Source organism: Mauremys reevesii, linkage group 1, assembly GCF_016161935.1.
Source record: "Mauremys reevesii isolate NIE-2019 linkage group 1, ASM1616193v1, whole genome shotgun sequence".
NCBI lineage: Eukaryota > Metazoa > Chordata > Testudines > Geoemydidae > Mauremys > Mauremys reevesii.
Genome location: NC_052623.1, coordinates 112180797 through 112206568, shown reverse-complemented (window position 1 = coordinate 112206568; position 25772 = coordinate 112180797). Strand labels below are relative to the sequence as shown.

The 25772-nt window shown below is 43.3% G+C and overlaps 1 protein-coding gene across 9 annotated transcripts; it reads right to left on the bottom strand.

Annotated features, from left to right (window-relative positions):
* On the bottom strand, nt 1-25665 carry TEX29 (testis expressed 29). 9 transcript variants are annotated; one of them, XM_039503664.1, is made up of 8 exons: nt 25457-25665; nt 24428-24464; nt 15435-15545; nt 8260-8329; nt 6625-6675; nt 4208-4267; nt 1799-1938; nt 1-805 (listed from the first exon to the last, which is right to left on the bottom strand). In XM_039503664.1, the coding sequence occupies exons 1-8, from the start codon at nt 25472-25474 to the stop codon at nt 774-776; spliced, it is 519 nt and encodes a 172-aa protein (XP_039359598.1). In that variant the 5' UTR covers nt 25475-25665; the 3' UTR covers nt 1-773. The 9 variants fall into 9 exon arrangements, 8 of the variants coding, with proteins under 8 accessions (XP_039359598.1, XP_039359590.1, XP_039359567.1 ...); XM_039503656.1 differs by lacking the exon at nt 25457-25665 and adding an exon at nt 24600-24844; XM_039503633.1 differs by lacking the exon at nt 25457-25665 and having other exon boundaries at nt 24428-24844.
* Nucleotides 25666-25772: the final 107 nt, after the last annotated feature.

Below are 25772 nucleotides of genomic sequence, written 5' to 3'. Positions count from 1 at the left end.
TTTCTCTCTCTACACATGTGTTCCAGGAATACTTAAAAGGATGATTTTTGTAGTAAAATCAGGCCAGAGTCACAGTGCCCCCCAGACCACAGAGAAATTGGTCTAATATTGTAACAGTAAAGTGCAGGTTCTAGTGGGCATCTGACACCGCTGAGCCCAATAGCTCCTAGTTAAGGGCCTGGTCCAAACCCCTCTGAAGTCAACACACAATGACAACCAATTTGGGAAGTTTTGCTTTAAACTCAGGGCCGGTGCTTCCATTAGGCGACCCTAGGAGGTTGCCTAGGGCGCCAGGATTCGGGGGGCGGCATTTTGTGCGCTCCCCACAGGGCTCACGGGAGCTTCCGGTTCCGCTCCTGTCGTGCTGCTGAAGAAGGACCTTATGCCGACGTGCCGTGGAAAACAGTGGCAGGCAATTGAGCAGCTCAATGACTGCCGCTGTCGCCTGCAGCATTTCGGCGGAGGGTCCTTCTTCGGCAGCGCCGCTTCTGGCGCCGCTCCTGTTTAAACTCTTTCATACAGGGACTTACTCCTAATTGACCAAGAAATACTTTCCAAAAGTCTTCCTCCTCTATTGCCAGTTACAACATGTCAAATAAAGTATATAATGAAACATTAAAGAAAATGTATTGTTGTAAAGAATATTTTTTGAGGGCTCTAATGAGTGTTATACAATAAGATGCACTGCGCAAAATGGAGGAATGTACAATACCACAATTCCATATTACCACTGGATCTTTTTTTTCTTATTCCAGTTCTTCCAGTACCATCTTTCATTCATCTTCACCAGCATTTTGACTTTCACCTTATGTAAAAAGATTGCATTGTAAAAATAGCAATAGCCTTATTACTTACTTCAGCTTACAACAGTTAAACATACAGTAGGTAATCGGTTAAAGTCAGCTTGATGCTTATGTAATGCAAGAGTTTAGCCATAGAAGATATACAGCATGGGCAGTGGCAATATGAGCTTCACCACAAATCCCCTTTGAACAGCATGAAAGGACCACCTCTGGGTGAAAGAGGGAAGCTCAGTCTCTGTGTCAGTTCAAATTAAATAATGCTTGACTGGCATGGGAAGCTATGCAAGCGTTGCCCTAGTGACAGCACTGAAAGCTTTGTCGGCACCAAGTTTGACAATGTGTTTTTGTGACAGTCATTTGACTGAGAACATAAACTCATTTCAAGCAGTGAGCAAAAATTGGAATTTCTCAGCTGTTTTATGGTCCTGCAGTGAAAGTTTTAAAAAGAACAGGCCTCCCTCAGGAAAAGATCAAGACACTATGGCACCACAGTAGTGGACTTTGGTATCCGTTGCTGACAATATGGTACCTTGGAGAGCACTACATTAACTTTTTTTAAAATTTTAACAGACACTGCCATAGCCCAGCCAGAGGAAAGTTGGAATGCAACCATGATATTTGTTATGATTTTACAGACTGGGCCAGTTTGGTGATCCAACGGTAATGCTGTGCACTAACCAGGAAACCTGGGTCAGTTCCCAGTTCTGGTCTTTTGCCCTCTAAGCTAATCAGTACTAGAAGTGCTTCAGCGAAAATTAACTTAGTCTGTGCTGTTAGTGGAGAGCTTCTCATTTAAGTGTTTGCAGTGTTACTTGTTTCTCCAACTCTGTTCTCCTACCCTCCTTTCCATTTGCCCAATCTCATGCTTTTACATCAACCTAGCATTCTTCTATACAGCCATTCATTTTACTTTTCAAGCAGCGCTACTGCACAACATGCAAGGAGAGTGTCCAGGTATATCCATTATACTTAGTGTAATAAAAATATGGCCTTACTTTTTGAATCAGCAGAGCTAATTTTTTTTTCATGTAGTTGCTCTTTGTCTTCTTCATTAAAATCAGTAGCAGTGGGATACAGTTCTGGGGTATTTTTCTGTCGACTCATGTTCTTTCTTCTCCTCTTCTCTACCAGGAAGCTAAATGAAATGATTTCCTGATGTAATTGTTATAGCATTGTTAGTTTAACAGCACACTTCAGCCTACATGCAGGGAGAGAAAGGAGCATTGTCTCTTACTTAGGGCATGGGATTTTGAGCCAGGAATGCTGAATTCTAAGGCCTGGTCTACACTACGTGTTTAAACCGATTTTAGGAGCGTTAAACCGATTTAACGCCACACCCGTCCACACTAAGAGGCCCTTAATATCGATATAAAGGGCTCTTTAAACCGGTTTCTGTACTCCTCCCCAACGAGAGGAGTAGCACTAATATCGGTATTACCATATCGGATTAGGGTTAGTGTGGCCACAAATCGACAGTATTGGCCTCCGGGCGGTATCCCACAGTGCACCACTGTGACTGCTCTGGACAGCAATCTGAACTCAGATGCAGTGGCCAGGTAGACAGGAAAAGACCCGCGAACTTTTGAATATCATTTCCTGTTTGCCCAGCGTGGAGCTCCGATCAGCACAGGTGGCGATGCAGTCCCAAATCCAAAAAGAGTTCCAGCATGGACCATACGGATGTGATCGCTGTATGGGCAGACAAATCTGTTCTATCAGAGCTCCGTTACAGAAGACGAAATTCCAAAGCATTTTAAAAAAATCTCCAGACAGAGGCCACAGCAGGGACTCAGCACACTGCTGCGTGACAAGCATAACGGAAAGCCAAAGAATCAAATGGACACTCATGGAGGGAGGGAGGGGGGACTGAGGACTCAAGCTATCCCACAGTTCCTGCAGTCTCCGAAAAGCATTTGCATTCTTGGCTGAGCTCCCAATACCTGTAGGGTCAAACACATTGTCCGGGGTGGTTCAGGGCATAGTTCGTCAATTTACCCCCCACTCCCACCCCCAGAAGGAAAAGGGGAAAAAAATCGTCTCTTGACTCTTTTAAATGTCACCCTATGTGTACTGAATGCTGCTGGTAGACGCGATGCTGTGGCAGTGAACTGTAGCATCCTTGCCCCCCCCCTCCTTGGTGGCTGATGGTACAATATGACTGATATCCATCGTCATCATCAGCCTTGTGGCAGATGGTACAGTACAGAAGGACTGGTATCCGTCCTCATCATCAGCCCATGAGTGCTACTGCTTCCCAGTAGATGGTACAGAACGGCTGGTAACCGTCTTCATCATAGCAACAGGGGGCTGAGCTCTATCAGCCCCCACCCTTCATGTGTAAAGAAAAGATTCTGTTCTGCCTAGACTATCATAGCAGCGGGATGCTGGGCTCCTCTCCCCCACACTGTTTAATGTCCTGTCTGGACTATCATAGCAGCTGGAGGCTGCCTTCTCCTCATTTTATCTCACTAACAAGTCACTGTTTCTTATTCTTGCATTCTTTATTACTTCATCACACAAATTGGGGGACACTGCAACGGTAGCCCAGGAAGGCTGGGGGCGGAGGGAAGCAACAGGTGGGGTTGTTGCAGGGACACCCCCTGTGAATGGCATGCAGCTCATCATTTCTGCGGGATCTGACATGGAGCGGCTGTGATCTCTGGTTCTCTGATACACTGGTTCTCTAGTACACTTGCCCCATACTCTAGGCAGGACTGATTCTATTTTTAGATATCATAAAGGAGGGATTGACTCAGGGAGTCATTCCCATTTTTGTCTTTTGCGCCCCTGGCCAATCTCAGCCAGGGGCACCTATGACAGCAGCAGATGGTACAGCACAGAAGGACTGGTAACCATCATCTCATTGCCAATTTACAATGGCATGGTAGACAGTACAATATGAGTAGTAACCATCTCTGCTATCATGCAAAAGCAAATGAATGCTGCTGTGTAGCGCTGCTGAATCGCCTCTGTCAGCGGCATCTAGTATATATACGGTGACAGTGACAAGAGGCAAAACAGGGTCCATGGTTGCCATGCTATGGCGTCTGCCAGGGCAATCCAGGGAAAAAGGGCGCGAAATGATTGTCTGCCATTGCTTTCCCAGAGAAAGGAGTGACTGACGACATTTACCCAGAACCACCCACGACAATGATTTTTGCCCCATCAGGCACTGGGATCTCAACCCAGAATTCCAAGGGGCAGAGGAGACTGCGGGAACTATGGGATAGCTACGGAATAGCTACCCACAGTGCAACACTCTAGAAATCGATGCTAGCCTCGAACCGTGGACGCACACCACCGAATTAATGTGATTAGTGTGGCCGTGTGCACTCGACTTTATACAATCTGTTTTACTAAACCAGTTTATGTAAAATCTGAATAATCCCGTAGTGTAGACGTACCCTAATTCTTCCTCAGAAACAACTCCCTCTGGGGTCCTGAGCAAGTCATTGTTTCCGGGTCTATAGAGGAGGGAGTATGATTATACTAACCACTCTACTTCACAGGGACGGAAGGAGGATTAGCAATTCATATTTATAGAGTGCTTTGAAGATGAACAGCGCAAAGTATTACCACCACTCTGGGTCAGTGTGGTACTGTACAAGGTGGTACAAGATGAGACTCCTCTCTTTCTGCAACACAACACCCAGGCCTTGAGTCAATGCCCCAGTTCACCTCCCTGTCTTGAGTCTGCCTTCACTGGTAATACAAAACCAGCAACATAACATACATGTCCCTGAGCATGGCTGTCCCCTAGATTCCTCCCTCCAGAAAAGACTCCAGCTACCTTTTATCCCAGTTGGAGTTAATGAATCACATCTGCCACAAGTATTTATCACCAGGACTTCAGCATCTTTAGGCAGGTTTCTAACACTGGCTAAGAGGCTGGACAAAATAATAGCCCTGCCACAAGGGTGTTCTGACTACATGGAGAACACACTCACAGTATGGCTATCACTGAAGGTACGTAAAGATGTATGTTTAGTTTTTATACAAGTGTTTGTAATGGATACAGAAAGATTCCCTCTAGTAATAAGGGAAGAGGGTTCTAGATCAGGGGTAGGCAACCTATGGCACGCGTGCCAAAGGCGGCATGCAAGCTTATTTTCAGTGGCTCTCACACTGCCCGGGTCCTGGCCACCGGTCCAGGGATCTCTGCATTTTAATTTAATTTTAAATGAAGCTTCTTAAACATTTTAAAAACCTTATTTACTTTACATACAACAATAGTTTAGTTATATATTATAGACTTATAGAGAGAGACCTTCTAAAAACGTTAAAATGTATTACTGGCACATGAAACCTTAAATTAGAGTGAATAAATGAAGACTCGGCACAGCACTTCTGAAAGGTTGCCAACTCCTGTTCTAGATGAAGGCAAAGAGGCATTGGTTAGGGCAGTGGTTTTCAAACTTTTTGTCTGGTGACCCAGTTGAAGAAAATTGTTGATGCCCATGTCCCAACGGAGCTGGGGATGAGGGGTTTGGGATGTGGGAGGGGGCTCTGGGTTGGGGGGGGCTCAAGGCTTGGGCAGGGGGGTGGGGTGTGAGGCGGGGGCAAGGTTCTGGGCGGGGGGGCGGGCTCGAGGGTGGGGCTGGGGATGAGGGGTGCAGGAAGGGGCTCTGGGTTTGGGGGGCCCAGAATTCTGGATCATGCTCTAGCTGTTTAAAACTCAAGTGACTGTAACAGACCATCAAATCCAGCCCTCTGTGTTACTATTCCCAGGGCAGAACTTGTATGGAAGAGGGGAAATTTGACAAAAAAAGAAAGCTCTTTGCCATCCACCCACTGAACATGGCAGAGAGTATTTTCCTCAGTATATTCACAGAAAAATCCTCTACTAGAATTTATCAGAGAAGCTATCAAAGGCCTGGTCTACACTGAGGGGGGGGGTCGAACTAAGGTACGCAACTTCAGCTATGCGAATAGCGTAGCTGAAGTCGAACTACCTTAGTTCGAGTTACTTACCCGTCCTCACGGCGCGGGATCGAAGTCCGCGGCTCCCCCGTCGACTCCGCCACCGCCGTTCGCGGTGGTGGAGTTCCGGAGTCGACGGGAGCGCGTTCGGAGTTCGATATATCGCATCTAGATGAGACGCGATATATTGAACTCCAAGAATTCGATTGCTACCCGCCGATCCGGCGGGTAGTGAAGACGTACCCTGAGAGGTTGGCGTTTTCTGAATGAATGGGGGAGAACACCATATAAGGCTCTCAACTGGTTGATGTTTATTTTTCTTGAACATGTGATCAGTCCCTTTAGGTCAGAATTCATGACAATGCCCAGCTGCTCTTAATAGTGAGAAGGCTGTAGATGCCACAGCAGAACAAGGCACTGGGGCAAGAGGAGGGGCCCTTCCTGCAAAAGCATTCCCCAGAACAAATGGAATTACCAAAAGTGTTTCATTATTTTAGATCATTCCATTGTATTTATGTTTCTTCTCTTTCGCTACTTGAGTCCTTAATTGTCTAATTTTCTACCCTTCCAACTTGAGGCACGGAGTGATAATGGTCATATATTTTGCCTTAATGGATCAAATGAACCTTAGGTACCAAATCATATCATTTCCTACACATCAGCTGCATCAGAAATAAATCTAAAAACATCAGGGAGTTGTTTGATTATTTTTTTTTACCCTTCTCTCTTCCCAGATTATAATTAATGAAGCTGCAGGCAATCTGTCAGAAAACCAAGGTTAAGTGAATTGTGCTGATAGAGCAACTAACTATTCAAGGCTGATTTGCTTGAGTAAGCCAAATAATGCAAGTGATACATTTTGATAAGTGATCAGGTTTAACTAAATATTCCAGATGCTTACAAAGCTTTTGATGAGGTGACGGCTGTGTTGAAAATTCTCTTAATGCCCTTTCTAAACAGAAGAAATTGGTTATATGTTACAGACCCTATACACACTATATTTCTAGGTTTTTATGTCAAGTAAACAAGCTTAAAAGTATTGAAGTTTGATGTTACACTTACCTAAGAGGTACAGGGCTCTCTAAATTTAAATTCACAGTTCTTGGAGCACAGCTTTCTCCTTCTCCTCAGCTTTCTATCTAGGAACTCATATGGCCCATATCACCAGAACATCTTAGTCCCTCACAAACATTAGAGAGACATAAATGTCTCCTCACTCCTGTTAGGTAAGGTACAAATGAAGAACTGCACCTGGAGACATTAAGTGACTTGTCACTTGTCACACAACAAGACAATGGTAGTGCTGTGCACAAAACCCTGATCCTCTAAGTCCCAGTCCAGTGTTTTAACCATCCTTTCTCACCCTAAAATGTCAGCCAGCTATAGGCCACTAAACAGGTGGATACTCCAGACAACTCCAACAACCTACACACTTGTTGTAATGAATCAGAAAGTCACCACAGAAAAGGTAAATCAAAAGTAATATTATACAGACCCTAGCCTAAGCCTTCTCTCTAATCTGAGCTGGCCATATGGGACTATTTCTCCTTAGGACCAGTCTACTCAGACTCTGGCTTCATCTCCCCAGAGGCTATTCTCATCTTTCTTATGTACAGGGTGAAATCTAATGAACCATGCCTCCCATAGTGAGTCAGAAGTAATTCACCTGCAGCTCCCAGGAGGCTACCAATATCTTCTGTCAAGATGGAATAAGACAGTCCTGTCATCCTTCTCTTAACTGCGTCAGTTGCAATGATCTCAGGATACCATTTCCCACGGTTCTTGGCATATCTCCCAGAAGCAATAGATTCTGAGAGATTTGAAAAGGCCTCTGGTGCCCGGTAGGACAACTATCTGTCCTATTTCAATACAAACCATTTTTATTACCTTCTGCATTTGCTTGGAATAAGTCTAATCCTAATGAGTATGAGTATGCACATAAGCCAGCTGGAGCACTTCTGTACCTGGACACAAGCTGGTTTTACAAGGAATTGAAATGGATCATAGAATGGTTAATTTCTTTAGGCTTCCTATATTCCTAAAAGCTTAAGTCTTTAAAATAAATGCATACTATGATCACCATCTGGCTTTCTGCTTGTTTGCAGATCTTTGTTCATGTATTCAAGGCTTTTATGTAAAGCACAAAAAAAGAGGGATTTAACCTAGACTTCCTTAATACCACAAGTCTTCTATCATTTCTCTCAATCCCTCCTTCAGTGGTATAGAGTTGTAATCAACCTCTGTCACCCTTTCTTCATGACTGAGAGGAGTTAGTCTCAAAGAATCACCATCAAGCTTACATTGCACATTAAGGTGTTCAAAATAGTTTTGTTGTGATTCATACTATAGATAATTTTTTGAAACACAGTGGTGTTCACTGAACATTCCCTGGGCGACTAACAGTCTTGCCTGTAAATCAAATGCCTCGGCACCTCACAAAATTCCCATGTATTTTGAATCAAGTTATGGGGCTTTTTCATTTAATACTGTCCGAGTCAAAACAATTAAATTGATTTTATAACATCAAAGTACTCACCTGTGGAATACAAATAAAATGAAGGATCCCATGATGAGTAGTATCAAGATGATGAACACTTGCATGTATGCTGAAAAATAATTGCACCTTAGTGTCATCTAAAGCTGTCACAGATTTTTTTCTTCTTCTTTAAAAACTACTTGGGACAGCCTGCAGATTAAATACAGGAACAGCATGGAGAGTTCTGTACTAACTGCATGCACTAATCTTTGAAATAGCAGCAGCTTTTTGCAACCAATATATGCTCTCCTTTGTAAGGTCTAAGACACTCAGCTGGTCTCAGAAGCTACTGTTTGGAGTCTCGATTTTTCTGCTGAGTATTGACGCCATTAAACTAAGAATCCGGATTAGTTTACCTTTTTAAAAGATTATTCTTCACCTCTCTTCTTTGATTTGCAAAGAAGACATGAAAACAACTTCAAAATGCAGCCAATTTCTAAAGGAATTCCCCTTCATACCTTTTCTCAGACATGTAGACGTACAGTAGCCATTGATGGCAATGTGTTTGAACTCCCAAGGTATCACAATAAATGTATATACACTCACCCAGAACAAATTTTTAAGGAAGTAGTTTATTCTGACCAGAACTCTGTTGGAAGTTACAATTATTGTACAATTAAATATTCAAGGGAAAAGTTTTAATTTTGATGAATCAGCATTTTCCAACAAAAAATTTGTTGAAAATGTTCCAATCAGCTCCAATAAGAAGGAGATGTGCCCAGTTCAGCACGTTCTCAAGAGGACCTACGTTGGCAAGGCTTCTATTGAACCCTGATGTTAAAGGTGTCTTGAACCCTGCTGCCCGCACCTCTAGGAAAAAAATCCACAGGGTTATAGTGTACCTGTTGCTACAGGGGAGCATTCATCCCTAGGTCACTGAAAATAAACAGGGAGAAGTAAAAAAGCTATTTTTAACAAAGTACAGACCAAATTATCAGGATGAAGGACTGGAGCAAATACACGTGGGCTGGAGGGAAGGAGGAAGATAAAATCATGTAAAAAACAAACAGCACATAGGGGCAGAGAGTCTTCAAGTGAAAAGAATCTAGAAATGGAAAATTAGGTCAGCTAGTCCATCCCCTGCTGTTAATACAGGATCATCTCCAGCTGTATGTTTACTAGCCTTTTGTCCAGTCTAGATTTAAAGCTACCTAGTAAAAGTGATTCCACCACTTCCGTTATTTCACAGGCTAAACGATGTCACTATCAGAAAGCTTTTCTCAACATGGATCCCAAATGTCCCTTTTCTTAGTTTCGTTCCATTCCATTCCCCCTGTTTATCACACATACTCCCTCTCCGTTTTATTATTGTTAAAATAAAAAAAAATCCTCTCCCTTCTTGGTGGTAAACTTTTCTATAGTATTTTCAGATTCCTCTCACACTTAGTTGTCACTTAGCCAAGCTATTCATATTTAGCTTGCTTAATGGTCCATGGTAAATCAATGCATCTAGTCCCATTAAAAAAGTTCATTATTGCCTCTCTGAATACCTTTGACCATTTTCTGCCATTGTTTGCAGTGCTATTGTAGCCATGTTGGTCCCAGGAGACAAGTGCATGAAGTAATATCTTCTATTAGAACAGCTTTTGTTGGTGGAAGATACAAGCTTTCAAGCTTCACAGGGCTCTTCTTTGGTCCAGGAAAAAGCAATCAGTGTCACAGCTAAATACAAGGTGGGACAGATTGTTAAGCATAAGGGGTTAACATAAATTGCAGAAGATCACTTAAAATGAAGTGCACAATTAACACCTTTGCAGGCATAGGACAAAGGAGGGTTAGTAGGTTACAAATTCTTGTAATGAGCCATACAACCAGTTTCTCTGTTTAGTCCAGAATTTTTAGTATCTAGCAGAGATATGAATTTAAGTTCCAAGACTCATCATTCGAAGGTGTTGTGCAGGTTTTCTTTGAGGACGAGGACTGAGAAATCATATATAGTGATTGCTTTGTGAAAAGTATTTGCTGTTGGGTAATAGGGAATTTTTGTCTTATTTTTCTGTGTGACTGCATTTGAGAATGTAGTGATTGGTTTCAAACACATAGTTGTTGTGGAAATTGATGCACTGGATAAGGTACACCACATGTTTTACAGGTAGATGTAGGACCTATGGATCTGGAAAGGTGTATTCTGGGGTTATTGGTCATTGTAGCAGTGGATCTCTCTCTACAGGTTTTGCATCTATTGTTCTTGTAGGGAACACGTGGAGTTGGTGTGTCTTGGTCTGTGGGGAGCTTGTGTCTGATGACGAGCTTTGGAAAAATTTCTTTCAGGATGGGGTCCCCATCAAGTATGGGTTGTAGTTGTTTGATGATACCCTGTAGGGGTTCCAATGTGGAGTGGTAGGGGTGTGTGGTCAGAGGGAGGTGTATTTCTGTATTGAAGCAGGTTCTTTCAGGGTATTTGGGTGGTCTGGTCCATGATGCAGACCACCACATGTTGTGTAGGACCCATGGATCTTGAAAGGTGTGTTATGAGGGGTGTTGCTATTTGTAGAACTGGAGATACGTCTGCAGGTTTTGCAACTGTTATTCTGGCGGGGTCTGGTGCTGCTTTGAGTTTCTATCCTGATCTGTGAGGAGCTTGTTTCTGGTGATGAAATTGGCATTGGTGGGGGGTTGTGTGAAGACCAGAAAAGAGGGTTCAGGAAAGAGGGCTTCCCAGATGGGGTCCCAATCAATGGGTTATAATTGTTTGATGATCCCCCATATAGGTTCCAGTGTGAAGTGGTAGATGACAATTAGGGTGTGCAGTTGGAGGTGGCTTTTTTAATATATTGAAGCAGGTTCTCTTGAGGTATTTGGGTGGCCCATTTCATGATGCGATCTCCTGCTGTGGTGAAGTGTCTTTGTTTGGTGAAGGCAATTTTTCCTCTTATACTGTAAGCAGAGTCTGAATGAACTCTCCCCTGGCAGCTAGGTGGGGAGGGAGAGAGACTTCAGGAGCAAACTGTATTTATATGAACACACCTACTCTGCGTAAGTATCCAACAGACAGGAGTGTGTAGCTCCAAGTGATCAGCTTTAGCTGGTGTTGAGTTACAGATAACTTTAATACTGAATGCAGGAGTAATGAAATGTTATCTTCATTGTATGACTAAAGAGGAGTAGAACTGTACTGAGCTTGTCCTGATTGAGGTGTCATCCTCAGCAGAAAGGAACTCGCTAAGCCAGGAGCTTGAATCCCAGACCCCTGTGAAAGTAAAAGGAACAGGTGTCCCAGCCAGCAGGTCTGGACTCTCCCTAAGGGTCCCTGATCTGGTTTAACCTGTTCCTCCCAAGTGTTCAAAGACAGAGCTAAATAGGGTTCATTAGAAGCCTTTTGTTATTTTAAGTAATCACTTGTGCTGGGGCAGTGTTTCTGTCCCCCTGCTGACAGCTAAAAATCATGAAGAGATTGACCTACAGAGGTCACAGCAGGGTGGCAGCAGAAGGTGACTGATGGGTGGCTGGTGGGAGTGGCAAGCAGTCAGCTGGTGCGGCTGCCAGGAACAATGGCTGGCAGGGTAGCCAGGCAGCAAGGAACAGCAGTTGGTGAGGCAACCAGCCAGAGCAAGTGCTCAGATGGTGGAGAAAGCCAGGTGCCTTCTTCCCTGGGTGGGAGGTGAACTCACACAGATGCACTTCTGAACCCTGGGTCCTCACTGATCAAGGACAACCACTGTGAGTGGGGTGTGGTGAGGGAGCAGAGTGAGGCACAGAAAAGTTAAATGAGCTAACACAATGCTAGGAATCATTAGGAAAGGGATAGATACTAAACCAGAAAGTATCATAGTGTTCCTACATAAATCCATGGGGTGCCCACACTTTGAATACTGTGTGCAGTTCTGGCTGTCCCCATTTCAAAAAAGATATATTAGAATTAGAAAAAGTACAGAGAAGGACAACAAAAATTATTAGGGGGTATGGATCAGCTTCCATATGAGGAGAGATTAAAAAGACTGGGAGTGTTCATCTTAGAAAAGAGATGACTAAGGGAGGTCTGTAACATCATGAATGGTGTGGAGAAAGTGAACAGGGAAGTGTTATTTACCCTTTTACATAAGACAAGAACCAATGGTCCCCCAATAAAATTAATAGACAGAAATATAAGAAATAAGAAAATACTTCTTGACACAATGCACCGTCCACCTGTGGAACTCATTGTGGAGGCCAAAATTATAACTGGGTGCAAAAATGAATTAGATAAGTTTATGGGGGATAGGTCCTCAATGGCTATTAAATGGTCAGGGATGCAACCCCATGCTCTGGGTGTCCATAAATCCTTGACTCTCAGAAGCTGGAAATGAATGACAGTGTATGGATCACTCAATAATTGCCTTGTTGTGTTCATTCCCTCTGAAGCACCTGCCACCAGCTGCTGTCAGAAGATAAGATACTGGACTAGAAGGCTCATTGGTCTGCCCCAGTATGACTATTCTTATGTTCTTACATTTTAAGGTGTGTATTCCGGCGTTTCACCTGGTAGCATATTCTGTGGTATCTGAGTGCCTGGCTGTAGATAACAGATTTCTTGGTGTGTCTGAGGTGGTTACTGGATCTGTGGAAGTAAGTGTGGTGATCCGTGGGTTTCTTGTATATAGTTATCTGTAAGGTTCCATTGTGAAGCTGATCTTAGTGTCCAGGAAATTGATGCTGGTCAGGGAGTGTTCTAGAGAGAATCTGATGGATGGGTGGTGGTTGTTGAAGTTGTTATGGAACATTGTGAGGGAATTTAGGTCCTCTGTCCAGAGGATGAAAACACCATCAGTGTATCTTAGGTGTATCATTGGTTTCATTTTGCATTTGTCCAGAAATTCTTCTTCAAGGTGGCCTATGAAAAGGTTGGCATATTGGGGAGCCATCCTAATACTCATGGCTGTTCCCATGGTTTGGACAAAGTGTGTGTTGTTAAATGTAAAGTTGTTGTGGATGAGGATGAAATGGTTGAATCTGATGATGTGTTTGGGGTGGATGTCTGAGTGGGGTCCATTGTCTTGTAGATATTTGTGGTGAGGGACATTGAAGTACAGGGAGGTGACATCCATGGTGGCAAGGATGGTGTTCTGAAGGAGGCTGTGCTAGACATTAAGCATACTAGACTCAGAGACACTGATTTTATGGCTCATTACAACAATTTGTAACCTACTCCTCCTTTGTCCTATGACTGCAGAGGTGTTAATTGCCCACTTCATTTTATGTGGTCTCCAGCAACATATGTTAACCCTTAATGCTTAACAATCTGTCCCACCTTGTATTTAGCAGTGATACTCTGATTAATATTTTCCAGACCTGAAGAAGAGCTTTGTGAAGCTGGTCTCTTCCACCGGAAGAAGCTGGTCCAATAAAAGTTATTCCCTCACCCACCTTATCTCTCTCATACCTTTGACCGTATCTTTCTGACAATGAGGTCCTTCTAACACAACATTCAAGGTGTCATAGAATCACGTAAAAACAGTCTGTATTACAGGAGTACCACAACCATGGAGGCAGAGGCTATTTTCAGTCCACTATCTCACCTTTATGTCTTCTGGCATTAGTCATTTGAAGATTTTTCCCTCCCATTCAGCATGTGCTTCAAATTTCTTTCCTTACATTTTTGCAATCCTATTTTATGATTTTTCTGTCCATGTTATTTTCTACCTATCTTGTCCATAACACTTCTCTCATTTCTAACATGTCATCTTCTAGTGCTGTGGTTTTAAGTACAGGAAGCTGAAAACAGAGCTGAATTCTCAGAAATGCAAATAAGTCTAAAAAATTCAGGGTACCAATTGCAGAATATAAACATAAACATAATGGTGAAGGGGACTGAAACAGCTATGGCCACAATCCTTAATTCTCCTCCAAATTAGCAGATTTCTCAAAGATTAATAACATGCATAATTTAGTATCTAGGTCTGACATGCAGGGATTTCTTGTGTAATCTGGGATTGTAGTATCTCCCTCAAAAATCATATATTGTGTCAGAGCTACAGTTAGAGAAAGCTGGCACATCACTACCTGTCACAACAGATCCATGGAGATCACTTTGTTAATAAATGGTATAGTCAATTGCTTGACCACACTTTGGTTCATTATAAAATATACTCAAGAGACAAAATAACCAATGGCCATTAAATTTATTGCTATAAACCAATAATATAGTACAGGAAAAAGATGTGTGCCACACCAGTCTCCAGAAAGCCAGCTTATGCAGTGAAATTAATTCACCTCACACAGAAGGTGTGCTCCCAAAGTTACACATTTCAGCTGGTATTATTTACCTGATGATTTGAGTTACACATCTCTTTACACATCTCTAAAATCCAGCCTGTTTATCCCAGTTCCCTAACTTCTTGGTCTGTTCCTTCCTTGTCTGTCTTTTGGCTACTAGCATTTCAGGGAGCGGTCCATGAAGGTACTTCCCTAGCTTGTACTAAGACAGAGAACAAACGTATCTTGATTTTTGACAAGTTTCCAATCTGCTTATGCCAAAGCTTACTTCAGCTAATGCAAGGCATTATAGGATACTTAGCACAAGAGAATAGGATTATAGTAAAGCTATAGGTCAATTTAGGCTAAATAACCGCTATGTTATTTGTGCTTAGTGAATACTAATGTATATATGGTGCAGATAATACATATTATTTTAGTACATATATTATAGTCAAGGTGACACCTTTGCCAAATTAATATATGAAGCAGTAGTGAAGGCCTTCATATGTGATTTCAAGTGTTTTACCAAACTGCGTGAGCAACAATACATAATTAGCACAGCTAAAATTAATACACCTTGTAATACAAGCAAAGCTTTAAATGCAATTTCTATTCAATGCGGGAAACCAATATATTAAGATCCCCATCATAGATAAGGTCATTCAAGGCTTGTTTTGCCTTGTGCATGTCATTGCCAATTTGAATAATGTACATGTATTTCTGACCTAGTAATATTTTTAAATTTAAAGTAGGTGGATTAATATGCATATTAAAAACAGGTAGGTAAGTTTCAACGGCATCCTGATATTAACCAAGTCAATGGAAAGACTCTTGTTCATATCACTTGGCCTTGGGCCAGGCTCACAACTTGCTCCCAAATCCTGCCGCCTGAGGAATGCGAGATTTGGGCAAGGTACACAAAAGGAGAGTTAAGATCACTTTAAAATTACAAACGAGGTCTTGGATCTGGAATATATCATATTGCTATTCTAAATACTTACATGGCACCGCTTTCCTGTAGCAAATTTGTTTATGGAAGCAACATCCTAATACTGAACACTGGACTCTTGATACATTTTGGGAACATATTTCATAAAGAGGAAGTTCACATACTACAAAAAAAACAAAACACGAAAAATAAAGCAACAGACTTAACATTAGCTTTTAATGTAATTCTGTTGAAAGTAGCGTTTTTCATTACACCATTCAAAGTGAAAATGTAGCTAAGATATAGAATAAATTAAATTTATGAGCAAACAAAATAAGACTTCTGCCAGTGCCCGTCTGAGTACTCTGTGCACTGAAGCAGAAGACAGGGACTGAATACAACAGAAATTTTGGAATTCAGTTTGTAATGTATAATTATTTCAAATTTAAATGTACTCCAAGTTTAAATTATCCATATCATGGGATTTTCTTTTTTAAAATTTTAAGTGCATATAATGAGATAGAAATTTTTTATTCCAATTTTGACAGAAAAGATAGATAATGAATATGTGATGTACTACAGGAGAAGACTAATTTTAAAAAAAAGAAAGAAAGAACCAAGACATTTCCTGCTAAATGACATTTTCAATAAATTCAACATTTGCAGTAAGAAGGGGTTTAGGGGTTTGTATTATAAAGTGGAAATGTGAGTCAAAATCATTTTGACAAGGTAATAAAAATTCTGAAATAAAAAAAGACCCCTATATACAGACATATCAAATGGACTACATGGTAAATACTTCATAATAGGATGGAAAAGAACAAGCAAAATGAACCATAGACACTTCCCAGCTACAAAACAAGCACTAATAAAAAGAAAAACACTTATAAATTAAAACAAACCAACATTCATCTCAATAGAAGTTTTATAATAAAACATAATTGGAAGCATCCATAGCCCAGATTCATGGATTTGCTCACATCTATCTGTTCATAATCATGGTGCATAATGGGAATTCAAAATCCTGTTTTCAAATACCATTGTTGTTGCAGTCTTCCTCAAAAATAATTTTTAAATGATCCCAGGCTTATGAAAGATATTTGTATGGTTGCTCATTAAATCAGTGTTGCTTCACATAGGGTACGTCTACACTACGGGATTATTCCGATTTTACATAAACCGGTTTAGTAAAACAGATTGTATAAAATCGAGTGCATGCGGCCACACTAAGCACATTAATTCGGTGGTGTGCGTCCACGGTCCGAGGCTAGCATCGATTTCTGGAGCGTTGCACTGTGGGTAGCTATTCCATAGCTATCCCATAGTTCCCGCAGTCTCCCCTGCCCCTTGGAATTCTGGGTTGAGATTCCAGTGCCTGATGGGGCAAAAATAATTGTCGCGGGTGGTTCTGGGTAAATGTCATCAGTCACTCCTTCCTCTGGGAAAGCAACGGCAGACAATCATTTCGCGCCCTTTTTCCCTGGATTGCCCTGGCAGAGGCCATTAGCATGGCAATCATGGAGCCCGTTTTGCCTTTTGTTACTGTCACCATATGTGTACTAAATGCCGCTGACAGAGGCGATTCAGCAGCGCTACACAGCAGCATTCATTTGCTTTTGCATGATAGCAGAGATGGTTACTACTCATATTGTACTGTCTACCATGCCATTGTAAATTGGCAATGAGATGACGGTTACCAGTCCTTCTGTGCTGTACCATCTGCTGCTGTCATAGGTGCCCCTGGCTGAGATTGGCCAGGGGCGCAAAAGACAAAAATGGGAATGACTCCCTGAGTCAATCCCTCCTTCATGGTATCTAAAAATAGATTCAGTCCTGCCTAGAATATGGGGCAAGTGTACTAGAGAATCAGTGTATCAGAGAACCAGAGAGCACAGCCGCTCCATGTCAGATCCCGCAGAAATGATGAGCTGCATGCCATTCAAAGGGGGTGTCCCTGCAACAACCCCACCTGTTGATTCCCTCCTCCCCCAGCCTTCCTGGGCTACCATTGCAATGTCCCCCCATTTGTGTGATGAAGTAATAAAGAATGCAGGAATAAGAAACAGTGACTTGTTAGTGAGATAAAATGAGGGGAAGGCAGCCTCCAGCTGCTATGATAGTCCAGACAGGACATTAAGCAGTGTGGGGGAGAGAAGCCCAGCATCCCGCTGCTATGATAGTCCAGGCAGTACAGAATCTTTTCTTTACACATGAAGGGTGGGGGCTGATGGAGCTCAGCCCCCAGCTGCTATGATGAAGATGGTTACCAGCCGTTCTGTACCATCTACTGGGAATGACCAGGAGGCCAGCCAGGAGCACTCATGGGCTGATGATGAGGATGGATACCAGTCCTTCTGTACTATACCATCTGCCACAAGGCTGATGATGATGATGATGATGATGGATATCAGTCATATTGTACCATCAGCCACCAAGGGGTGGGGGGGCAAGGATGCTACAGTTCACTGCCACAGCATCGCGTCTACCAGCAGCATTCAGTACACATAGGGTGACATTTAAAAGAGTCAAGAGACGATTTTTTCCCCTTTTCCTTCTTGGGGTTGGAGGGGGAGTAAATTGACGAGCTATGCCCTGAACCACCGCAGACAATGTGTTTGACCCTACAGGCATTGGGAGCTCAGCCAAGAATGCAAATGCTTTTCGGAGACTGCAGGAACTGTGGGATAGCTTGAGTCCTCAGTCTCCCCTCCCTCCCTCCATGAGCGTCCATTTGATTATTTGGCTTTCTGTTACGCTTGTCACGCAGGAGTGTGCTGAGTCCCTGCTATGGCCTCTGTCTGGAGATTTTTTTAAAATGCTTTGGAATTTCATCTTCTGTAACGGAGCTCTGATAGAACAGATTTGTCTGCCCATACAGTGAACACATCCGTACAGTCCATGCTGGAACTCTTTTTGGATTTGGGACTGCATCGCCACCCGTGCAGATCAGAGCTCCACGCTGGGTAAGCAGGAAATGATATTCAAAAGTTCGCGGGTCTTTTCCTGTCTACCTGGCCACTGCATCTGAGTTCTGATTGCAGTCCAGAGCAGTCAGTGGTGCACTGTGGGATACCGCCCGGAGGCCAATACTGTCGATTTGTGGCCACACTAACCCTAATCCGATATGGTAATACCGATATTAGCGCTACTCCTCTCGTTGGGGAGGAGTACAGAAACCAGTTTAAAGAGCCCTTTATATCGATATAAAGGGCCTCTTAGTGTGGACGGGTGTGGCGTTAAATCGGTTTAATGCTCCTAAAATCGGTTTAAACGCGTAGTGTAGACCAGGCCATACACTGCAAATCACATAAGAATTTAACATTAGCACATCGGCACTGCAAGGGCCCTGGACAATCATGACAAAGAAGAAATAAAGCACAGTTTTTAAACAGTAGGGTGATTAACTACTGGAACAATTTACCAAGGGAAGTGGTGGATCCTCCATCACTTGAAACATTTAAATCAAGACTGGATATCTTTCTAAAGGATATGCTCTAGCTCAGCCAGAAGATATGGGCTAATTTTGTTGCCTTTGAAAGACTGAGTCCTGCATAATTAAGCCTTGTCTTTACCTCTGAAACAGGTAACAGTAGCTGTGCAACTCCCTATTGCACCCATCCAACGTGCCTAGAACCCTGGCTTCAGTGGATGAGATGGTAAATTCATTCATCTACCCATCCGTTCAGTCTTTTCCCTTCCAAAAAGAACCCCAATTATTGCTTCCCCTCTAAACTGTCTAGGTATTTTAATGACCCTTATCAGCACAGTATCTCAGTGCCTAGTATTTCCACTAGAGATGATATTTTTCAATGGCATATTGAAGCAGTAGCTATGTATGGCTTTTCAGTGATAATTGCTGGCACTAGGCTACCTGGGTAGCAGAGAGCCTGTTGAATTTCAGCAGACTTGTTCTTGAGTATCTGAGCACTACATAGCTCTTCCACTGCCTCAACATTTTTTTATTTTGGCCTATCTGGCTAAACACTTCAAAGTGAGCAGCACTGGCAGCCCAGATTATCTACCAGAGGAAGAGACTCAATGAGGAATCATAATATATTTACCACAATATTTTGGATTTTCTGTAAATGTTCAGATCATTTTGTTGAACTATTTTCCAGCTGATTTACAAATATGCCTTGATTCCAAGTCCAGAAGGGACCATTGTGATAATCTATTCTGACTTATACAAACCAGGGCATAGCATTTCCCCCAAACGATTCCTAAAACATTTTAGAAAAACATCCAGTCTTGATTTTAAAATTGCCAGTGAGGGAGAACCCACCACAATACTTGGTAAGTTGTCCCAGAGTTAATTATTCTCACTCTTACAACTTTACACCTTATTTCCAGTCTGAATTTGTTTAGCTTCAACTTCCAGCCACTGGATCATGTTATAACTTTCTCTGCTAGATTGAAGAGCTCCTTATCAAAGAATTTGTTCCCCATATACATATTTATCAACTGATCAAGTCACCCCTTAACGTTCCCTTTGTTCGACTCAAGGAGCTCAATCTACCCAAAAAGTTACATTTATCTGCACATTTTAATGTGCTTGATTTCACCCAAGGCAGACTTATACTTAATAGCCACCAGGGGGAGCTCCTCAACTATTTATAACATCTATGCAGCTTGCACAAAGAGCCTGATTTACAGTGTGCATAGGCAGATTTTAGGTGTGCAACACATACCAGAAACAGAATATGCTTTACAACTTTCCAAATAATACACAGCTTTTTTTTCTAAGTGGTCATTTTTTTTAAATGTAAAAGAATCAGCAACGAAAACAGACTAAGACCCAGATTTTTAAAAGTATGTAGGTCAGTGGTGGTCAACATGCGGCCCATCAATCTGATTGCAGGCTGCAAGACATTTTGCTGATGTTGACCATCTGCAGGCACAGCCCCCTGCAGCTCCTCATGGCCGCGGTTCATCGTTCCCGGCCAATTGGAGCTGCGGGAAGCAGCGGGTCACAGGGACGAGCTGGCTGCGGCTTCCCGCAGCTCCCATTGGCCAGGAACGGTGAACTGCCCGAAGAGGGAGGATGCATGCTGCAGGCTCCAGCCGGAGAGTCACTGAAGCCCCAGGCAGTAGATGCTGAGAACCTGGAGGATGCCCAAGGAGTGACGGAGCTGCTAAGAGCTGCACAGACAGAGGAGACCAGAGACCCCAGAGACGCCAGGACCACTGCACAGGGACAGAGTAGGAAGTAGCTCAGGGGGACTGGTCATTATACTGAGTGGTGTCAGCATGTTTTGAGCCGATTCTCCGCTGACCCAGTGATGAGCATACTTGCCACTGTCACGTCCTGAGCTGGGACCTGGTGGGACGGGGGAGCCTGGGTCCCCCTACCTGGCAGTCACCCACCCGTAGCCACCCACCCACTGTCCTAGCTGGCCAGCAGGCCACACAACCTTACTGAAGAGGGCCATTACACTGACTCTGGCCATTGTGCCACACAGCCCTACCAAACAGGGCAACCGTACTGACTCTGGCCACTAGGCCACACAGTTCCGCTGAACAGGGCAGCCACACTGCCTCTGGTTTCTAGGCCATACAGCCCTGAGAGAGGGCAGCCATATTGACTTTCACCCCTAGGCCACGCTATCCTGAGACAAGGGGTGATCATATGGACTCAGTGGTGGGGAGATAATTACCCTCATCCCGCCCCAAGAGGAGGCAGGGTGTGCTTGCCCCATGACAAGAGCCATGGTAAAAGAGTCTAGTCAGTCTCAGATGGATGGGCTGGTGAGTGGGACCCTGGATTCGGGGCAAAAGGAACTGGGAACAAAGTGCTGCTACTGACTCTTGGCTGGGTGATTCAAACATGATATCCCTGGAAAGGGAACTGGAAAACCACTGTCTTTATATGTTTATAGGGGGAACTAGAGAATGGTTTTACTACAAAGCTTTTGGGGAATATCTATATAATGGCTTTATATCAAACACCGAGAAACTATCATCCTTTTATGGCCAAACCAAAGAGAAACAGAGGCTGGGTGCACTTTTTGTGCCATGGCCTGATGCTAGAGCGCTCCCAGGGGGGAATCACCCTATGACAGCTCCCAAAACCCAAGAAAAAAAAATTCATAAGCATCTCAGGCACTTAGTTCTGGTTGTGCTTCAACCTTTGCAATCATTTCTTTTGTCAATACACACTCCTCAGCTGGAGACATCTCCACTGCAGCATCTCACTAGGGTCAGTCTTTTTCAACTCCCATCTCCCTAGTACTCACTCTCTCTCTCTCTTCGATATATTTCTATATACATGAAAGCTTGATTGCAGGCAGCAATGCCTGTAGCTAAGATTGCTGGACACTTCCCATTATAAGATTCTGTTTTCAGTTGCTTATAACTTTGTCAAACTTTAACCCTGCAGGCTGAAATTTCCCATGCCGGGTATCTGCAGAAGGCTGAATTTTTATTTATGTTTTAAATCTGCAGCAAAAACAGTTCAGCTGTTTCTAAGAACAAGGTTAGGAAAAAAATAGAATGTTTTTAAGACAGGCAAAACAATGTTACAACTTGTATAAGGAGAAGCTCTAGCATCCCCATGCTTTGGAGAAGTAACTCAAAATTTGACAGTGAGTGGGCCTTTATCAGGGATATCTGCCTTTTGCCATCCCCCTGAAAATCTCAGGAGACTAGGATATGGAGCCTTTATGTAAATAGACTATATCCTAATGCATATCCACAAGGGGGTTAAATGACGGTTACACATGCAACCTTAATTCCGGCATTTCTTAGCTTTTGAGTGCTTGACTTTGAAACCATAACCTTTTTTTAAGATAATTTTTGTATGTAATCCCTTAGCTGTTCAACCCTCTTGTTTATTCACTGCTTCATCCTCAAACTTCTTATTCCGTGGTAATTTCCCTTCAACTCACCACAACAAAAACTGTACATTCTACTAGCAAGTAGAGGCAGAAACCTCAACCACCAAATCACTACCTCGACCTCGTAAACAGCATTGTGGCAAAAGTGTGATTAATGCAAATGCTTGATATGAAACTCTCCATAAAAAGGCTAGTCATAGGCCCTGTTTACACACAGAAATTACACTGGTTTAACGTAAACCTTGTATTTAAGCTCCTTTAGTTAAACCATTACAAATCCCTATGTGCACACTTTTATTTCATTTAGGACTGAATTATTGCAGGTTAGCTAAGTCAACATTAGCCAGGGTGATATCTATGTGAGCATATCCATACAGCCTTTTGCACCAGTGTAACTAAATCCATTTGAAATCACATCTTTAGTTAAACCACGGCAACTTTGCATGTAGAGAAGCTCATAGAGGGGCCAGCTACAACTACCACTCCTGGACGGTGACCTAAGGGGATTGTGTGGGTTAAGCACTCTCTTGTCTGAACTGGTAGTAGCAGAGGAGCTGGCTTCATTGCGCATTTGGGTATAATCAAGCCTGTGTGAGCTCTCTATAGCAGTGGTTCTCAAACTTTTTTTTTTTCCTGTGGACCACTTGAAAATTACTGAGGGTCTCGGCGGACCACTTAATGATCTTGCCAAATGTTGTTTGTACCGTTAGCTAACTATTGTAAAGCGCTTTGGATAAAAGCACTATATAAAAAACCAACAATAATAAACATTTTCATTCTACAAATAAAGCACACAACTTGTATTTTAATATCAATAGTCTTACCTTTGTAATGCGATGGATGTGCCCTCTCTCCCCCGCCGCGGCAGCCCCTGAGCTGGGGCTGGGAAGTCACCTCTTTCTCTGGCCACTGCAGCCTTGCACGTCCCAAATTCCTCCCACCCCCCTTTTCTCACCCCACTGCCCCCATTCGCCCCAAGGCCACCACCTCACCCTACATGTGCATCTTCTCCACGGTCCAGGCACCTAATTAGTGGAGTCACACCGGCGCAGCTCCACTACTTAGGTGGGTGGCCCTTCACTCTTTCATGTGCAGCCACCCAGGCGCACACCTTAGAGGGAGCTATCCATGGACCACCAGTGATCCGCGGACCACAGTTTGAGAACCTCTGCTCTACATGCCTATAGAGCAGAGCCGCGTGCCAGAGGTTGCTGATCCCTGATATAGATATATGCCCCTTCTGATAAGAACCTAAGTGTTCTGTTTGACCCTGAGCTTTCACACTTGCCAGGTTTGTAAATTTACTCATCACCTCTGAAACACTGTATGTGTAAATAAGGCCTTGTCTACACTAGGGTTTTTTGCAGCAGTGCAAATTCTAGTGTAGCCACTGCATTGGTGGAAAAGAACGTGCACCAATGTGGCTTACCTCAAGTATTAACAATAAGTAGCTAGATCATGATGCTAGTCCAAATACTTAAAAACACTCTCAAGGTACCCCAGTATCCTGAATAATCTTACATCTTGACACATTATTGCCTACAGAGTTATTACTTGAACTATTTGAGCACTTCAATAAACTATGAAGTGGGTTTTCATGTTCTGTAAAATACTGTTGTGCTTGAAGGTGTTAATCACTGCCAGCAAGTGGATCTTTGATCTATGGACAATCACAGACCTGATGGGAGAACTAAGTACCCCATTCACAGAAGGATCTATGAAAACCCTTTATGTGTAGTGAGGTAGCTGGAAACAACAGAAGCCACCACCCAAAGCAATGGCCCACAAGGCAAAGCCTAAGCAAGGCTAAACAATATAGTGTGAGGGTTTTTCCTGGGACTGGTTGCAAATGCTAGGTGATTGTTAGGCAAGCTGTGTGTGAGAGAGGAGAAAACCAGCAGAAAGTGAGAGAAACAGTCTTGAGCGTGGCCCTGGGGGGAAGCATTGACAGAGCGCTCCTTGGGCACAGAACTGACTGGAAATGCAGACCTGGGGATTTATAAGCAAGGAAACTGACTGTTGCTGTTTGTTGCTACTGTGTTCAGAGAAACAGGCCTTTATACACTCTTCATAAATAAACAGGATTAAACAAAAGAAATTCTTGGCTGGTATCAATTCCTCCTCCTAATGGAAACAGTTCAGCCCTAGACCCAGATAATGGCTTACTGCTTGGGTCAAAGGGGCAACAGTACATTTATTAGCAAAAACATACAAATTCAGTCCATCATCTTACCTGCAAATCCATGCCGCAGAAAATGTGTAGATCTTTTCTTTAACAAATGAACAAAAGGTGCAGATTTCATTTTACTGTCTGAGTTAGGGGGAAATTTAACAAATGCACATGGAAGACAGCACACTGTGAGAAAATACAGGAAAAAAATAAACTGGGGATTCAGTCCAGGTACCTGAAGCCTTTTTGTTGGCAGCACTAAAGAGAAAAGTTTGTGGAAAGGCATGAAGACAGCTGAAAGAGTTTTCTAGCCCAGTCTTCTGTATGGCAAATGAAAGCATTCAAAAAGTCAAAGAGAAGGACATTTGTGGGCAATTCAGCAGGCAGACAGCAATCTAGTGCTCACAGTCAGGCAGATCTTTCTTCTTTCCCACTCACTTCCTGCCTGCCAAGATGCTGCCTCCTTCCGTCTCACCCACAGCTGTGAGCAACCAGAGAATGTGACATCACAGCAGGCTCCCTGTGTTGTCACAATCCTGGTTTGCCTGGGTAGCGGAAGGCTGGAGCATGATTCAGAAAAGGAATCGAACAGGAAAATGCAGACACAAGTTGGCATGACAAGAGAACAGACTCCTCAGTCTTCAGAAGGAAACAACGAGGCCAATGTTCTGCAGCCAAACCTTTAATAAGGAGCTCCCTACAAAAAATTTCACCTCTGGCAGTGACACGTGATAATCCCTGCGTAAAATACTTTACCCCTTACCTCTCCTCCTCCTTCCCTACCTCCCCACCCCCCAAAGCAACAATCCCAAATACATTAGCTCCCAGCTCTTCCCCTCACTAAAATCTACCAAACTGATTGAGAGAATCCAGACCGACCCTAGCCCTTCTGTCAGTTGGCATCTAGCTAGGTTTCCCTAACATGCTCATCACCATGGTATCTAAGCAGCTTCCAGCGATGGAAGGGGTTCATAACACCACAGTTGCTGCGGAGGGAGAGCCCAGGAGTTGCAGCAAACTCAAAGAACACCACTTTTTCCTCTATCAAACTAATGGAGGAAAGACACTAATTTTGACTGTTTTCCTGTGGACCTGATTTATTTCATCCATACTGCAGAGCTCAGTCCCCCCAGTGGCTCCCTGAACTCCCTTTTCTCTGCTCCTGTCCTGAAGAAGTTCAGCTTTGGGGCAAGAGCCAGTCAATTTGTCAGTATGCGGGTTGATTTGACCACTGACTCCCAGTACGAGCAGGAACCCAGCATTGGAGACATCGATAGCTGCCTCATGGCTGAACTAGCAGTTTCAGAATGTCTCCATTGCTTCTGCATCACAAAGGAGGAGACTCCCTCTGCCATCTAACCCCCCATGGGAGCACCTTGAGTCAAGCTTGGCTACCTGGATGCATCCA

What these genes read in the sequence shown, in the direction of transcription:
- TEX29 (XM_039503633.1), bottom strand. Translation starts at nt 24,650, where the DNA reads ATGCCTTTCCACAAACTTTTCTCTTTAGTGCTGCCAACAAAAAGGCTT. An exon ending in CTACAGGAAAGCGGTGCCAT is followed by an intron (nt 8,330 to 15,434) that starts GTAAGTATTTAG and finishes ATTATTTTTCAG; the next exon opens with CATACATGCAAGTGTTCATC. An exon ending in GTCACCTCATCAAAAGCTTT is followed by an intron (nt 4,268 to 6,624) that starts GTAAGCATCTGG and finishes CCTCCTCTATAG; the next exon opens with ACCCGGAAACAATGACTTGC.